Consider the following 16,352-nt stretch of genomic DNA (forward strand, 5'->3'; position numbering starts at 1 on the left):
TGCACATGCAGTTCTACGTAGCCCTAAGCAAACAAAGTACCCAGGAGGTCAACCAATAATAGTCTGAGCCTGAGAACAAGGAAACCAGTTCAAATTTGAGAACTCTGGTAGCAGTAGGCATAATGGTTCACTCCTAAATCTCCAATGACTCCAGGAAAGACTCAATGGAGTCCTCCACTTCACGAAACAGTAGCAAATCGCAGCATATGTTCCATGAAGCTTGTGAAAAGCGGTATATACTCCGAAAACAAACCCTGACGCCTGTGCACCGAAATAAAGCGACCAAGAAGCAAGACATTGCATCGTTGAATCCATGCTAACAGGCAAATTCACAACAAGTCATCGTTGCCAGCAGCTGCACTTTCTTCAATGGCCTGAAGGACCTGGCTTTCCCGAAAGGCAGGCCCCTGCCCATCGCACTGAGCAGTACCTTGCAACCGACCCGAGACATCGCCAATATTCACTAGGCCACGCTTGAAGAGCTCATGATTCTGGATGAGATCCCAGGTGGCTCCCGAGTCAAGCAGTTTCTCACCCGTCTTTCCGCATATGGTGATGCGATGAGCGGGGCCATTACTCCCAACTGCATCGGATTTGAAATCCGTGGGCGAGTATTGCAATGGCCCTGTCGTTGTCGGTTCCTCATCGGTGGAGCGCTGGCCTGACTGGCGCATTGAAGTTGATGTTGCCCGAAGTATCTCATTTTCGGTCGTAAACTTTGCCAGCTCTCTCTTCAGTCGCTCATTGTCCGCCGCAAGAGTGTTTGATGCATTCTCAAGGTTGTTAACTTTCTCTTCCAGTTCACGCACATGGCGCTCTTTGCGTTCACGAAATGCGCGCTGACTGGATTCAGTAATCAGAGATTAGTTTATGGCATGTAACACAGTCCTCGATCTGAAACCACTCACGCAGCTCTGTTCTGGGCCTTTCGCTTCGATTGCGCCGGGGTCAGACTCTCTTTCTCCTCGCTGCTGCTCCGACCGAGACTATGGTCTAAGAGCTGATCATCTCCATCGTAAGAGGCTCGATCAACGTTCTGGCTAGAAAATTCATTGCTGGTGACCGACTGCTTGGTGAGGGACTCGGGAGGCGAGTGTGGCGGGGCAACGAAGGCAGCGGCTGCGTGAGGATCCTGAAAGCGCAAGTTCGGATCGAAAGACTGGTAGTTTTGCGCTCCCTTTCCACAAGTCAGCGTCGTGAGAAGTTTATATGCTTAGTATCCACAAAGACAAGAGAGACCGACCAAAGGAGCGAAAGCGCCCTGGATGGCCTCGGCTTGAGGGGCCGAATTGCCTTGGTCGGGAGTGGGCAGCCCGTGGACGCCGTAGAGAGGATAAGGTTGCTGGGGATGGTTTGAATAGAATGAATAATCCATCTCGCCTCGTCCTGGAGAAGGAAAGATACGATATATGCTGTTCTTGTGGATTGATGAGGAGGTATGAACCCCAAGAGTAGGGAGGGAGAGAGTCAGCCGGGCCTAGAATTGGATTCACGGCAGCGATGGACTCGGGATGGACCGCGCAGTGACAAACCCGCCCGGTGGCAGCCCCAAGCCAATTATAGCCAGACTTGGAGCCGCCGAGGGATATCACGCTCCCGGCTGTCATTGGAAATGGATTGCAGCGATCGACCGAATATTGATTTTTAGGCAGCTGAAGTCATATACAAGCCATCTGTTGTATCGCTCTAGATGTCTTTCTCTATGTAAAGAAATTTGGTTATTTTCGTAAATGACAAAATCAAGCACATGGCTATTTGCAGCCACGGAGACCCACTTTGGCGGACGCTTACTACTACTTACTACATACTTGGGTCTGTACTGAGATAGAACCTAGAGGAATTGTCAAGGTACAAGAAAGTATAGAGTGCTAACACATTCGTGTTCAAAGTTTGGCTCGCTGGCTGCCTACCTACTATGTGATAGGTATTTAGTTAACGGACCGAAAGCTGGAAACCCTGGTGGTACGGAGCTCTACATGTCAAACAAAGATGTAGAAAATTGGTTTAGCCAGCATGACCAATTTTCTGCCAGGTTATCAAGCTGGAATCCATGGTGTGATCTATGTGATGCATGGTAAAATTCCCGTGCATATATCGGCAAGGATACGATTCGATGCCCATCTGGTTCAAAGGGTCATTGGAACCCAGTCACGGAGAGAGAGGACCGCGACCGTCCAGATTCTCAAATTCATATTTTCTGATTATGCCTCCTTAATCCCAGTCATCGTCGTCATCTTCCACTGTGGGCCTCGAGGACTTTAGCTTGGATGGGCGTTCATCTTCCGAAGAGTCCGACCTTTTCTTCAGACGGACATCGCTTTCTTTGACGGCACCTAATTCCAAGAGCATCTTCTCCAGATCTACGGGGCTCGTATTAGAAACAAAGAAGCAAATATGAAGAACAGTCCTTACCTTCAACAGTAGTCCTTGGCCCCTTCATCTCCCGCAAGGTTATGAGCTGTTTCATGATCTCGCCATTTCTGTACACCAAGATAGTGGGGGTGTTTCTTTCCGGATAACCTTCGATGCACATGTTGCCTCGAATTTCACAAAACTTTATGTCACCAAACTTTGCCGCTAATTGCCGCCATAATTCGGTCAACCGTTGCGATTCGACATTGGCGCCTGAAGAGCTCAGATGAACGAGCACAAAGCATTTGTTCGAGGCTTCGGTCACCTCGCGCGCGTAATCAACTTTTTGTAGGGGGTATACTTGATTATGAATGCTAGTTTGCTGGAGTGTAGACAGTTCCGCGAATCGTTTTTGACTGGTACAGATCGTTAGTGAAGCCGAACTTCCTGGTACCTGTGTCAGGGGCATGCTAGCGATCATCTCAGTACCGGTATTGTTCGAGGAAATCCTCATCTTCTTCATCTTCCAGTGCATCCAACTCGTCCAAATCCTTGTCTTCTAGTCTATTTTCATATGCCTTGCGCTCTGCCTCGACAAGGGCTTCTTGGATAAGAGGTTCGGGATCTTGGGGCTTCTCGGGGATAACGCCATGCTTGCGGAGGATGTCATTCCTGCGGGGTGTGAGCTTGTATGGCTAACGGTGGTGAACGAAGTCGATGATCTGACCATTCGGTATCCTCGTTAGGGTTGACTTCGACTTGCATGACTGCGGCGGAAATGAGGCTGTTCTATGAGCTTTTATGAATTTATTGATCTACCAAATGGTATGATAAGAGTAAAGGAGGAAGACAGCAGCCTACACACTCTACAGACCCTCTGCGGCGAGACATGCCGCGTGTTTGCTCCGTTTGCAGAGTCAGCCACACCGCCCTGTGGCTCAGCCGCCCACAGACGCGGAAGGCCACCTGGAGATTGTTGGAGGCCGTCGGGAGAGCTGCTGTTGCTGCTGCCCTGGCCAAAACACCCATCCTCTACTATCTCCATTGGTCTGTCGTTCTCTCTTTCGGCTTCTTTTCCGGGGACTGGGCAAGTGTCTCTATATCTTCACTGGCCACCCCCCTCTTTTTTCATCAATTTTGTCTTTGAAAGATAATGAGGGCGCCATAGTCGTGTACATACACCGCCTGCACCACGACTAACCCATCATACTGACCCGCCCTTATTCGTCTCCCATTGAACAATCCCCCGACGTCACCCGTACGGGGCCCAATTTCCAACCTAGAGAGTGCCATTAAACAACTGTGCTGCTGCGGCAATCACTGCAGCCCGTCACAATGTCTTATATGAAGAAAGACGAGGACGCTGATCAGTCCATGATCAAGCTGGATCGGACCTCCGTGTTTCAAGATGGTAAGGGTCTATCAGTTTCGCTCTTCTCTGGAGTCGCATCAAGACTCTGAACGTGATTGCTGACTTTCTTCTCTTGCTCTTCTATAGCGCGACTGTTCAATTCATCTCCCATATCTCCTCGAACATGCCGTACTCTCCTGACCAAGATCGCCGTCCTCCTTTTTACCGGGGAGCAGTTCCCCACGAACGAGGCCACCACATTGTTCTTCGGCATTTCCAAGCTATTCCAGAACAAGGACCCCTCTCTGCGACAAATGGTCTACCTGATCTTGAAGGAACTTGCCAACACGGCGGAGGATGTGATCATGTCAACCAGCATTATCATGAAGGACACTGCTGTCGGCAGCGACGTTCTGTATCGGGCAAATGCCATCCGTGCCTTGTGCCGCATCATTGACGTAAGCGCATTGGGAACCCCTACTCTCTTGTCAAACGAGATATCTGATAATGGTCGTTCATGCAGGCTACTACTGTGCAAGGTATCGAGAGATTAATCAAGACCGCTATCGTTGACAAGACCCCTTCGGTATCCTCCGCAGCGCTGGTCTCCTCCTATCACCTTCTTCCGATCGCGCGCGATGTGGTCCGTAGATGGCAGAGTGAGACGCAAGAGGCTGCTTCGGGCGGGAAGCAATCGACTGGATTCCTTGGGTTTGGTGGCAGCTCTCAGGCTCACGCCATCTCGCAATCGAACTTCATGACTCAATACCACGCCATTGGTCTCCTGTACCAGATGCGCTCGCATGACCGTATGGCTCTGGTGAAGATGGTTCAGCAGTATGGTGCGGCTGGAGTGGTCAAGAGCCCCGCGGCTCTTGTCCTTCTGGTGCGGTTGGCGGCTAAGCTGGCGGAAGAAGACCAGGGCTTGAGAAAGCCTATGATGCAGATGCTTGATGGCTGGCTCCGACACAAGCATGAGATGGTCAACTTTGAAGCGGCAAAGGCCATCTGCGATATGAGGGATGTCTCGGACGCGGAAGCCTCCCAGGCCGTCCATGTCTTGCAACTGTTCCTTTCCTCGCCCCGCTCTATCACCAAGTTTGCGGCAATCCGCATCCTTCATAACTTCGCAAGCTTCAAGCCTCACGTGGTGAACGTCTGCAACCCCGATATCGAAGCCCTTATCTCCAACTCCAACCGTTCCATCGCTACATTTGCCATCACGACTCTTCTGAAGACCGGTAACGAGGCCAGCGTCGATCGCCTGATGAAGCAGATTTCCGGCTTCATGGCAGACATCACGGACGAATTCAAGATCACGATTGTAGAGGCCATTCGCACCTTGTGCCTCAAGTTCCCTAGCAAGCAGGCCGGCATGCTTTCGTTCCTGAGCGGCATTCTGAGAGATGAAGGTGGCTACGAGTTCAAGCGCAGCGTGGTTGAGAGCATGTTCGACCTCATCAAGTTTGTCCCCGAAAGCCAGGAGGATGGTAAGCTTTCCCCTGGAAGCTCTGGGTCTTTTTTTGGTGCTAACTAACAGAACTAGCGCTCGCCCATCTGTGTGAATTCATCGAGGACTGCGAGTTCACCAAGTTGTCAGTCAGGATATTGCACTTGCTTGGTGTGGAGGGCCCTAAGACGTCACACCCTACCAAGTTTATTCGCTACATCTACAACCGTGTCGTTTTGGAGAATGCCATTGTGCGAGCTGCCGCCGTGACCGCTTTGGCCAAGTTCGGTGTCGGACAGAAGGATCCTGAAGTCAAGTCCAGTGTTTCTGTCCTTCTCACCCGATGCCTGGATGACGTCGATGACGAAGTGCGTGATCGTGCTGCCCTCAATCTGCGGTTGATGAACGAAGAGGATGAGACTGCTAGCCGCTTTATCAGCAACGGTAAGCTTTCTGCGAACTAGGCTTGTTTATACTTTGCTGACGACATCAGAATCCATGTATTCGCTTTCGACATTCGAGCACCAGCTCGTGATGTATGTTACATCAACAGACAAGGCGACGTTTGATGCTGCATTCGACGTTGCCACGATCCCGGTTGTTTCACAGGAGCAGGCGTTGGCTGAGGAGCGGACCAAGAAGCTCACAAGCGCGACGCCCACTCTCAAGGCACCTTCGACTGGCCCGCCCAAGGGCAAGGCCAACGGTGTGGCCGAGGCCGTCACGGTCGCCGCCACTCAGAAATACGCCGAACAGCTTATGCAGATTCCAGAGCTCAAGGAGTACGGCACTTTGCTCAAGTCCTCTGCGCCTGTTGAACTTACTGAGAGCGAGACGGAGTATGTGGTTACGGCTGTTAAGCACATCTTCAAGGAGCACGTTGTGCTGCAGTACGACATTAAGAACACTCTGCCGGACACTGTTCTGGAAGACGTGACAGTAGTTGCGACACCGTCAGAGGAAGATGTTTTGGAGGAGGAATTCATCGTTCCTGCTCCTAAGCTGGCCACGAATGAGCCCGGTATCGTTTACGTCACCTTCAAGAAACTTGCTGGCGAGCACAGCGTTCCTGTTATCTCCTTTACGAACAACCTCAAGTTTACCAGTAAAGAGATTGACCCCACTACTGGCGAGCCTGAGGACAGCGGCTATGATGACGAGTACCAGGTTGAGGACCTTGATCTCACTGGCAGTGACTACGTTATCCCAACCTTTGCTGGCAGCTTCGACCACGTGTGGGAACAGACAGGTGCCAACGGTGAGGAGGTCAGCGAGACTCTTCAGCTCAGCAACATGAAGGGCATCTCAGGTAGGCCAACCCCTCTCCACATCGGGCCTAGATCTTCGAAAACTAATATCATCACAGATGCCACCGAGCAACTAATCTCTACGCTCTCCCTGCAGCCCCTCGAGGGCACGGATGTGGCCCTCAGCAACAGCACGCATACACTGAAACTGTTCGGAAAGACAGTGACAGGCGGCCGGGTTGCATCCCTTATTAAGATGGCTTTCTCCAGCAAGACTGGAGTGACCATGAAGATTGTCGTCCGGGCGGAGGAAGAAGGAGTTGCACCAGCTGTGATTGCGTCCGTTTCCTGAGCTTCATGGACCCCTGTAAATGTGTAAAGGAGGCATGTTCGCGAGGCGCATGAGTCCTGCATTATGAGATCAGATATTTCTTGTTTCCCCCCCTGCTTCATTTTCATTTTCCTTTTTATTCTTTTTTCTCTTCATCTATAATTCTGGTGCCGAGTTAGATGCGATGAATATCTTGCGTAGGCGTCAAACTACCCTATTCATTCGAATTACCTATTTCTCTTCATTTCCATATCTGACTTGTTCTTGTTCCAGCTGACTGTATCTTTCAACATTTTACTTTCCTCCCCCCATTTTTCTCTGCCGATGTTTGTCCCCTCCCCTTGACATTTTTTCGAACATGTTAGCATGTCCTCGCCCCCCTTGCTTTGTCTTCGTGTCATTCCCCGTTTCGCTTGTCCGGGTGGCCGATGGAACGGGGAAGTGGCTGGAGTCGTTCTGTAGTCAAAAGCGTCATCATACTATATCTATCTACCATTTTATTTAGAGATTTTCTGCTTCCGCTTCGTGTTTTGTAGAAGCTTTTTATATTAATACTACTAGTAGTAGATAGCCAAGCATTGGACGAAGCAATATCGTGCGGAAAATCATTCGGTCTATCATATTGAATCTTCAACAAGCAAAATATATAAACAAACTCTAGTCGAAAAAACATCTGATGGAAGTAAACAAAAAGGTATATAGAAAGGAAACGCCGACCATTATATATAATAAACGCCAATCGTGTCATCATCATCAGTGTAATCGCTCTTCTCTACCCCATTCTTGAAGAAAGATTTGGAATTTCTTCGTTCCTTCTTTGAGAACCGGCTATGAATGAAGTCATCGATCTCCGTGTCTTCCAGAATTCGCTGGTTGGTGCAGAACAGCTCAGAGAAGCCCACCGATCGGAGGTTCGCTAAGCCGTATTCCATGGCTGTGATTAACGAGCTTGTGCTGAAGGTTATGTTGGCGTCTAGACTTGGGAATCCGAATTCGAGATCCTCGAGCGGTAGTGGAGGGTGCATGTGACTGAGGATATCGAAGAAGGAATCATTGACTAAGTCGCCAGGGATGCTGAGGGAGGCTAGTTCAGGGAGGAAGACTGGAATGGCATTGATGGATTCGGGTTGCAGGTTACGGTTTGAAGCGGAGACGGTGAAGCGTTTCAGGTTGGCTAGTTGGGGGTTGCTCATCAGGCTGCCGAGGCTGGACATGGAGAGATCGGCGCAGTTCTTGAGGGTTAGGGTAGTCATTGTGCGAGGCCAAGGAAAGGAAGACATGGGTATGGAACGGTAATGGCCGCTGAATTGTAGGCGTTGGAGGTTAGGAGGCCATTCTATTGTGGCTGCAGCGTCGTCGTAGGTGATGATGGAGGTTGAGCGCGGAAGGCGAAGGGTAGTTAGTCTGCGGAGTTTGCTGATCGCTTTCTTGAGGTCGGGAAAGGGAATTGGATCGCCCACTAGCGATAAGTCGAGGTGTCTGATGTTTGTACATTTGGAGAGAGCCGGAAGGCTGTTGATGCTGTTCAATAGTATCAGAATCAAGTATCTGGAGCGGGCGGAGGCATGCACAACGAGCATATATATTAGACTTACGCAAAGGAAATTCTTGGGGCCAGAAAAATTTCCAGATTCTCCTTCACCCTTCCCAGTAGTCGTGCAGTCAAACTGTTGGAACTATGATATACGAGGCCACTAAGGTCCAATTTGTGAACTAGACTGCCCAATTGTATCTTGTTCTTTCGTGCGCCGATGGTCGGACAAATTGTGTCGGTGAAATTCTTGAAAGCCGTCCCAGCGCTCACGCGCGGCTTCTCATAGAGATATGGGATGGCTACGGAATACCATTGGCGTGAGACAAGGCAGCAGGCGTGGAGAGTGGCCTGACGATGACTATCATCTGCGGCGGCGTAGGTGATAATCTCCACCACGATTTCTGTGGGGAGATAAATCTGGCGTGAGGGCATCAAAGGCATTATGGGCAATCATGGAATGCATCAATGCCCATGGCAGGTCGAAATTAAGAGTCCGCAGACATGGGTGGGGGAGATATGTAGCTGCCCGGGGCGACAGATATATCTAGTGTCAGTCATGCAAGTTGTGTGGTGGGGAAGCAAAAAAGTAAGTCGGATGGCGATCAAGAAAATGTGAGGGGAAAAGAAAATGGCGGAGAAGCGAGATGATATCATTCCGCCGATTGCCAGCTGCATCTCCGCCTTCCGCACGTCTCTCCTCCGGCCTGTTCTTTCTGCAGCTCCCTGTCATCCGGACGACTCCCATCCGCTCAATTGTATTCGTTCACCGCTGTTGCTTGTGATTGTTATTTCTCATACTTATTAGATACTTACTATTTACACTTCGAGTATGCGATCGCAGTCTCTTTGGCGCTCCCTTGCGCTGTTGCAGAGTACTTCCACCCGCTCCTTGGTAAACACTGGTCTGGGCCGACGTGCCTTTCAGACTGCCAATTCCCGCGTCCCCGACTTCGCCTTTGCATTTGAGTGAGTAAGCAACTTCTATCCACGCTGGTGTAGCACATAGTCTGACTGGTGTTTAGCATCGATGGCGTGCTGCTACGATCCTCTAAACCTATCCCCGGAGCCGCTGAGTCGCTAGCCCTTCTCAAAGAACAGAACATCCCGTTTCTCCTCCTGACAAATGGTGGTGGAAAACATGAAACTGAGCGAGTGGCGGAAATAAGCGAGAAGCTCCAGGTCCCATTGGAGCCGGAGGTTATTGTTCAGAGTCATTCACCTTTCGCGGAGCTTGTGCGCGGGCCGGACGAGCAGAGTGCCCTGGAGAACAAATGCGTGCTGGTGGTCGGAGGAGAAGGTGATCGTTGTCGCCAGGTAGCGCAGATGTATGCAGGCCAATGTTTGTCCCCAACATTTCGTGGATGATCGTCTTAACAATGGATGCAGGTACGGCTTCAAAAACGTGGTGACACCGGGCGATATCTATATGGCGAACCCATCTATCTGGCCTTTTAGATCTTTCCAGAGCTACTACGAGAAGATTTCTAAGCCATTGCCAAACCCAAAGGATTCCAGTGACCCCTCGAGAGGGTTGAAGATTGACGCCATCTTTGTCTTCAATGACCCGCGGGACTGGGCTTTAGACGCTCAGATCATCACCGACGTCCTACTATCGTCGGAGGGCGTGATAGGCACCATCTCCGAAAAGAACGGTCGGACTGATCTTCCTAATCGGGGTTTCCAACAAGATGGGCAGCCGCATCTGTACTTTTCGAACCCAGACCTCTGGTGGGCTGCAGCCTACCACCTTCCTCGTCTTGGCCAGGGAGGATTCCGCGAGGCACTGGAAGGCATCTGGGCTGCTGTGACTGGAGGCCCGAGCAAAGGCGTCGAGCTAAAGAAGACCATTATTGGCAAGCCTTACCAAGGGACGTACGAGTTTGCGGAGCATCAGCTCTTGCGCAACCGTGCTAGAGTATTCGGCTCGGACGCTCAGCAGCCTTTGCGGAATGTGTATATGATCGGAGACAATCCAGAGTCAGATATCCGTGGCGCGAACAGCTACCGGAGTGAACATGGCAGCAAGTGGCACTCGATCCTTGTGCGAACCGGTGTCTACAATGGTGGTGAGCCAGCGTGGACTCCGACGACGATCGCTGATAACGTGCACAAGGCAGTCGAGTGGGCATTGAAGAACTCACAGTGGCGGTCCTAGAGGTAACGGTGTAGATTTGTATTTGTCTTCCTTTTTTGAGCGAGTGTTTGATAAGTAGACTGCGACTGCACCTGCGAGCATAGCGAATAGACTATCACAATTGTATATAGTACAACATATATTATGCAGCGCATTATTATATAATCGTATGGCATGGCAGCATCCGCATCAGGTGATAGACAGCCCCTCCTAGGGCTTAGGGCTGTGGGCCTCGGACGGCGGGGTGACTCAAAAGAGAAAGTTGGAGCTCCATTCAGGCCGACGGACTGGTTCCTGATCGCCTTGCTGCTCCCTCCTCTCCCTCATCAACTCCCTATCCACACCTTTCACCATGGCGGACTCCGAATTGCCCACTCGCCCCAAGCCCGAAGAAACCCCCGCCGCTGCGGCCGCCCCCGCCGAGGGTGCCGAGGCCAGCAAGAGCGCCAGCAAGAACGCCGCGAAGAAGGCCGCAAAGGAGAAGGCCAAGGCTGAGAAGGCTGCTGCTCGTGCTGCCCAGGAGAAGGCTCAAGCTGCCGCCGCCGCTGCCGACGACACCGCCAAGGACCTGTATGGCAAGCTTCCCGAGTCCGAAGATGTCATCGCCGCGACGAGATTCTCCGACATCTCCGACGAGCACTACGAGCAGGAGGTTACCCTGGTGGCTCGCGTCGACAATGCCCGTGTGCAGAGTGCCAAGCTGGCTTTCCTGATGCTGAGACAGCAGGGTCAGAAGCTGCAGGCCGTCATTGCTCTTGCGGAGCCCATCTCCCGTCAGATGATCAAATACACTGGTGGATTGAACGTCAACTCCATTGTCCAGGTCACCGGTATCATCAAGAAGCCTGCCGTGCCCATCTCGTCGGCTACCCTTAGCAACCACGAAATCCACATCCGCAAGGTCTACATGATCTCTGAGGCGGCCCAGATGCTCCCTATGCAGGTCAAGGATGCCGAGAGACCGCCCCCGGAGACCAGCGAGGAGGGATTCGAGGTTGGTGAGGATGGTGCTCCTATTGTCACTCTCAAGACCCGTCTCGACAACCGGGTCCTCGATCTCCAGACCGAAACCAGCCAGGCTATCACCTGGATCTCTAGCGGCGTCGCCGAACTGTTCGCCGAATACATGATCAAGAGCGGTTCGCGGTGGATCTTCACCCCCAAGCTGGTGGGTGCGGCTACCGAAGGTGGTAGCAACGTCTTTGAGGTCAAGTACTTCAAGAAGAACGCCTACCTGGCCCAGAGTCCCCAGCTGTACAAGCAGATGTGCATTGCTGGTGACATGGAGAGCGTTTTCGAAATTGCTCCCGTCTTCCGTGCCGAAGACAGCAACACCCACAGACACTTGACTGAGGTAGGCCCAAATGACCACAAAAGCATCAGCTTACGTACGTATACTGACTTCGCCAGTTCGCTGGTCTCGATTTCGAGAAGACTTTCCGCGGCCACTACCACGAGGTTCTGGAGTTCGCCGAGAACCTCCTCGTCTTCATCCTCTCCCAGCTCAAGGAGCGCTACGCTGACAAGATCGCCATCATCCAGAAGTCTTACCCCAAGGCCGGTGACTTCAAGCTCCCCAAGGATGGCAAGGCTCTCCGCCTGAACTACATGGACGGTGTTGCTATGCTGAAGGAGGCCGGTGTCGATGTCTCCGAGCAGGAGCGCTTCGAGAACGACTTCACCACCGCGATGGAGAAGCAGCTGGGACAGATCATCCGTGACAAGTACGACACGGACTTCTACGTGCTCGACAAGTTCCCGATGGCCGTCCGTCCTTTCTACACCAAGGCCTGCCCGGAGGACCCCCGCTTCTCCAACTCGTATGACTTCTTCATGCGTGGTGAGGAGATCATGTCCGGTGCCCAGCGTATCCACGACATCAAGGAGCTGGAGGAGTCGATGGTCGCCAAGGGTCTCAACCCCAACCAGGAGGGATTCGAGGACTACCTGTCTGCTTTCCGCCAGGGCTGTCCTCCCCACGCCGGTGGTGGTCTGGGTCTGAACCGTATTGTCATGTTTTTCCTGGGTCTGCCTAACGTTCGTCTGGCGTCCCTGTTCCCCCGTGACCCCCAGCGTCTCCGCCCTTAAGCGGGTGGCTAGAGCCGCAATAGATTACAAGACCTGTATCTGGATACAAAAGAATATAATGGAGCGACGAATTGAATGTTTAGCGTTTTAAGGTCTATACCTACCAGTTAGCGTAGCTCATTGTAAGATAGAATATGAGTAGCATGTACTGGAAACTATGGTCCTGGCGGAGTTATCCAGTAATTTATGTTGTATACTGCATGATCACCTGGGATCCTAGGTAAGGACGGAATCGATCGCCTAGTAGTAGTAACGGATGCTTATCATAGGTAGAATTCTGACAGTGTTGTCATAGTGGCTCCCCTATACTCCGTAGTAAGTAAAAAGTGGCCCAAGCTCCCGGGGGGGAAACATTGGATCACCGGCATTTTCTCCGCCTGAACTTTCGCTTCCCCCAACTCCAACCCAACAAGCAAATCAGACCATGACCAACATGCCCGACAAACGCAAACCGTCCGGCTCAGTCACCGGCTACTCTCCCTACGCGAAACGTTCCCGCCCGTCCTATGCCGAAGAAGATGACGAAGAAGAAGCACAGCCGACCGTGACTCCATACGAACGCCCGCGCAACCACCCAGTATACGGCCAAAAGAGTGCTTTTCCGGGTCTAGACGTCGCGGGTGATGATGAGTTATTCTACGGGCCTGCTGAAGATGGCTTGGAATATCTACGCATGGTTCGGTAAGTTTGACTCTCCTTTCTTGATGCTTTCCTTTTGCTTGTATTTTCTTCTGTTTCGGCTCTTTTCGCTTCCCGCTTGCTAAATGCCTGCGTGTTTCGGACTTTAGCTCGCGAAAGATGGCCTCCTTCGGCATTTCTTGAATTCGGCGATGTGATGTGATGTGATGTGACGTGGCTCATTTTTTTTTATTCTGGTTTGTTGTAGATCGGAAGCAAATTCACTCCCTTTTTTGTTTACGGCACCGCAAACGACCGAATCGACTGCTGCGACGGAGCAGGAGCAGCAGCAGGAGCAGGTGCAGAATGGTGGGGAACCGCAACAACAGCATGAGGAGGTGAAGGATGTATCAGAGCCTGTTCCTGAGGGGGTTGTTGTTGATGGGGTCTACTTTGTTCCTCATACGTCTAAGACCAACATTACTGCCGCCCCTGCTGCGGATGTCGCCGACGAGGGCATCTCCGACGCCCAATCAAGCTACTACAACCTCCTTCACCATCGCTTCTTGCTTCTTCGATCGATACTGAAATGTACACCTCCCTCCGAAGCTATCGCTGGGCTCGATGAATCCCACCCGATCAGTCTGCCGCGACACTCGCGAAACGCGCGCAAGGAATGGCGCCGACTACTCCTGGCGGTGGATCCACAGACTGTACAGCTGGCGTGTATGGATATGGAGAGTGTGCTGGGTGTACTGGAGATCATGGCGCGGTTAATGTCGGAGAATGTACGGAGTGGGGATGCGCAACGGGTTCGACGCATCGGGCTTGGGCGTGGGGGTTGTTGGGGAAGTGTAGGGATGTTGGACAGCTAGGTACGGAGGAGGTTGGGGAGATTCGGGATCTGGGAAAGAGAGCTGTGAAGATTCTGAGGAAGATGAGGGAGGAGGATGAGAAGAAGATGCAGGAGGGAGACGGGTCGGATGAGGAAGACGCTGAAGACGAAACGGGGGAAAACGCTGCAGAGGGAGAGGACGGAGCACAACAAGTGGATGGGCCGAGTGACGACCAGGATCACGATATGCAGGATGTGGAGGAAGAGAAGCCTGCTACTGCTGAGGAGCTAGAGGCAGCCAAAGCACGACTCCAGGCGAAGCTCGCAGGTGGAGAGGAGCAACCCGCAGTCACCGAACCCGAGGTTAACAACGAAGAACCTACGAATGAAGCGGCGACACAGACTCGCGCCATGCTGGACATGATTATCACGGTCATCGGGGAGTATTATGGGCAACGGGACCTGCTGGGAGCACGCGAGCTATGGAATGGGCCCGAGGCTACCGCATGACGAGAGAAAGGTTGAGTGATCCACCAATTTAGTCAAACAAGATACCCAGTAATATAGGAAAGTCTAATACAAATTAAATGTATTAAATTGAAGCCTAATCATATCGCTACTCGAGTGTGATAGTTATGCGCAGGCAGCCCCGAAGGTAAGCGGTAACTAATGACCTTGCGTCATTGTTGTGATCCGGCGGTGACTTACTCTTAGTACTTTACTTCCTTATCAGCGCATCTCATCCTCCACCGCTTCACCATCACCCACCATCTACACTCACTCCTCAAATCCAACGCAAACAATGCCCCAATAACTCCATCATCCACCACCAACACCAAACTCCACCTCCACCACCCCCAAAACAAGAAACCAGAAACAATGCCCCCCACAACCCTCGAAATCACCATCCCCACAACCAGCATCTCCGCAACCCAACCTCCCTACACCCTCTACAACATCACCCTCCGCCTCCCTCTCCGATCATTCACCATCTCAAAGCGCTACTCCGACTTCACAACCTTCCACAACACCCTAACCTCGCAAACAAATGCGCCCCCACCGGCCCCCCTCCCCCCGAAATCTTGGTTCCAGAACACCATCAACAACGCCACCCTGCGCGAATCCCGCCGCGAAGCACTAGAAGCCTACCTCCGCGCGATTAACGAAAGCGACGATCCCCGATGGCGGAACAGCCCCGCATGGCGGGCGTTTCTGAATCTTCCGAGCCTACCTTCCAACAACAATAGCACTGGTGGTGGTGGCGGTACTGGGGCAAGTACCCGTCTCCACGCAGCAATCACCGACCCGGGCGACTCAGAAGGCGGCGGCATCACGGACCCGATTCTCTGGCTGGATTGTTTCAGGGATATGAAGGGACATTTACATGATGCGAGGTTGTATTTGACGAGACGGGATCAGGAGACTACGCCGCAGCGACAGCATGAGAGTTCGGCGAGGGCGAAGAGCGAGCTTGTTAGGGCGGGAGGGTTGATTGGGAGTTTGGAGAGTGGGTTGAGGAATTTGAGTAACTCGAGTACTTCTTCTGGTGGGGGGGAGGAGAATCATAATAATAATGCAGGGTCAAGACCGGGTAGTAAACTCGGGCGCAGGAATACCGCTACGACTGTTGCCACGGCGTGGAGCGTTAGTGGGAACAATACCCTCGGGGAAGGGGAGATGCGACGACGGAAGGATCTACTGATTAACGCGAGGAAAGAGAAAGATGGGCTGGAGGATTTGTTGAATGCTATGGCGGCGAAGAGTCGGATTGATAGTGCGGTGGCGTCGATTCAGGATAAGGAGGCGTTGATGGGGACGCAGGGCGGGAAGAAGGCGATTAGGTCGTCTGGAAGGGTGTTGGGGAGGGAGACGGAGAGGACGCGTGAATTGGATAATAGTGGGGTGGTGCAGTTGCAGAAGCAGATGATGCAGGATCAGGATGTTGCGGTCGATGAGTTGATGAGGATTGTTAATCGGCAGAAGGAGCTGGGGATTGCCATTAATAATGAGTTGCAGGTGCAGAATGAGTTGTTGAATTTGGCGGATGAGGATGCTACCAGGTATGTCTTTCCACATTTCATTCTTTTGGGGATTTTGCTAATTTGGTACAGGTTGGGCGGGAAGATTGATATTGGGAAGAAAAGGATTGGGAGAATTTCTTGATGTGGATAGGGTGCTATGATTGTTTATGATGTCTATTTCTACTCATGGTCATGGTTGATATCCCCTATATTGTTCATCAAAGTTGGTATTATATGTTATGTGTGTGTGTTACTTTGGCACGGAATACGCCTTGTCACTTAGCGCACAGGGTTATCGTGGATATTGTACTCTAGCGAGCACAGTCATGCATCATTGAAGCTTGTTCATTTATCATGATCCAACCATTGTCCACTATTTGACAGGTAAAAA

At 51.8% G+C, this 16,352-nt stretch overlaps 6 protein-coding genes across 6 annotated transcripts; 3 read left to right on the plus strand and 3 right to left on the minus strand.

Moving 5' to 3' along the window:
• Window positions 1-329: 329 nt before the first annotated feature.
• On the minus strand, window positions 330-1,375 carry rsmA (putative bZIP transcription factor (Fcr3); the record flags this gene model as incomplete). The annotated part of the gene is made up of 3 exons (XM_025527324.1): window positions 330-843; window positions 909-1,177; window positions 1,244-1,375. 3 exons carry the CDS (start codon window positions 1,373-1,375, stop codon window positions 330-332), a joined length of 915 nt encoding a protein of 304 aa, XP_025391268.1.
• A 490-nt stretch (window positions 1,376-1,865) lies between these two features.
• BO83DRAFT_332529 (phosducin family protein) lies at window positions 1,866-3,176 on the minus strand. Its single transcript, XM_025528301.1, has 4 exons — window positions 3,080-3,176; window positions 2,842-3,024; window positions 2,413-2,768; window positions 1,866-2,360 (listed from the first exon to the last, which is right to left on the minus strand). The coding sequence occupies exons 1-4, from the start codon at window positions 3,115-3,117 to the stop codon at window positions 2,212-2,214; spliced, it is 726 nt and encodes a 241-aa protein (XP_025391269.1). The 5' UTR covers window positions 3,118-3,176; the 3' UTR covers window positions 1,866-2,211.
• Window positions 3,177-3,374: 198 nt separating this feature from the next.
• On the plus strand, window positions 3,375-7,221 carry BO83DRAFT_376054 (coatomer subunit gamma). The gene is made up of 6 exons (XM_025530615.1): window positions 3,375-3,763; window positions 3,851-4,161; window positions 4,227-5,193; window positions 5,250-5,597; window positions 5,647-6,462; window positions 6,520-7,221. The coding sequence occupies exons 1-6, from the start codon at window positions 3,688-3,690 to the stop codon at window positions 6,750-6,752; spliced, it is 2,751 nt and encodes a 916-aa protein (XP_025391270.1). The 5' UTR covers window positions 3,375-3,687; the 3' UTR covers window positions 6,753-7,221.
• Window positions 7,222-7,326: 105 nt separating this feature from the next.
• On the minus strand, window positions 7,327-8,848 carry BO83DRAFT_355500 (F-box domain protein). Its single transcript, XM_025529150.1, has 2 exons — window positions 8,327-8,848; window positions 7,327-8,252 (listed from the first exon to the last, which is right to left on the minus strand). The coding sequence occupies exons 1-2, from the start codon at window positions 8,704-8,706 to the stop codon at window positions 7,451-7,453; spliced, it is 1,182 nt and encodes a 393-aa protein (XP_025391271.1). The 5' UTR covers window positions 8,707-8,848; the 3' UTR covers window positions 7,327-7,450.
• Window positions 8,849-9,094: 246 nt separating this feature from the next.
• Window positions 9,095-12,570, plus strand: dps1 (putative aspartyl-tRNA synthetase Dps1; the record flags this gene model as incomplete). The annotated part of the gene is made up of 6 exons (XM_025533867.1): window positions 9,095-9,231; window positions 9,288-9,590; window positions 9,652-10,413; window positions 10,435-10,438; window positions 10,785-11,753; window positions 11,810-12,570. 6 exons carry the CDS (start codon window positions 9,095-9,097, stop codon window positions 12,485-12,487), a joined length of 2,853 nt encoding a protein of 950 aa, XP_025391272.1. The 3' UTR covers window positions 12,488-12,570.
• Window positions 12,571-12,864: 294 nt separating this feature from the next.
• BO83DRAFT_406225 (uncharacterized protein) lies at window positions 12,865-16,347 on the plus strand. The gene is made up of 5 exons (XM_025533868.1): window positions 12,865-13,168; window positions 13,374-13,917; window positions 13,959-14,372; window positions 14,808-16,000; window positions 16,052-16,347. The coding sequence occupies exons 1-5, from the start codon at window positions 12,912-12,914 to the stop codon at window positions 16,101-16,103; spliced, it is 2,460 nt and encodes an 819-aa protein (XP_025391273.1). The 5' UTR covers window positions 12,865-12,911; the 3' UTR covers window positions 16,104-16,347.
• Window positions 16,348-16,352: the final 5 nt, after the last annotated feature.

Source organism: Aspergillus eucalypticola (genome assembly GCF_003184535.1).
Source record: "Aspergillus eucalypticola CBS 122712 chromosome Unknown BO83scaffold_5, whole genome shotgun sequence".
Classification (NCBI taxonomy): Eukaryota; Fungi; Ascomycota; class Eurotiomycetes; order Eurotiales; family Aspergillaceae; genus Aspergillus; species Aspergillus eucalypticola.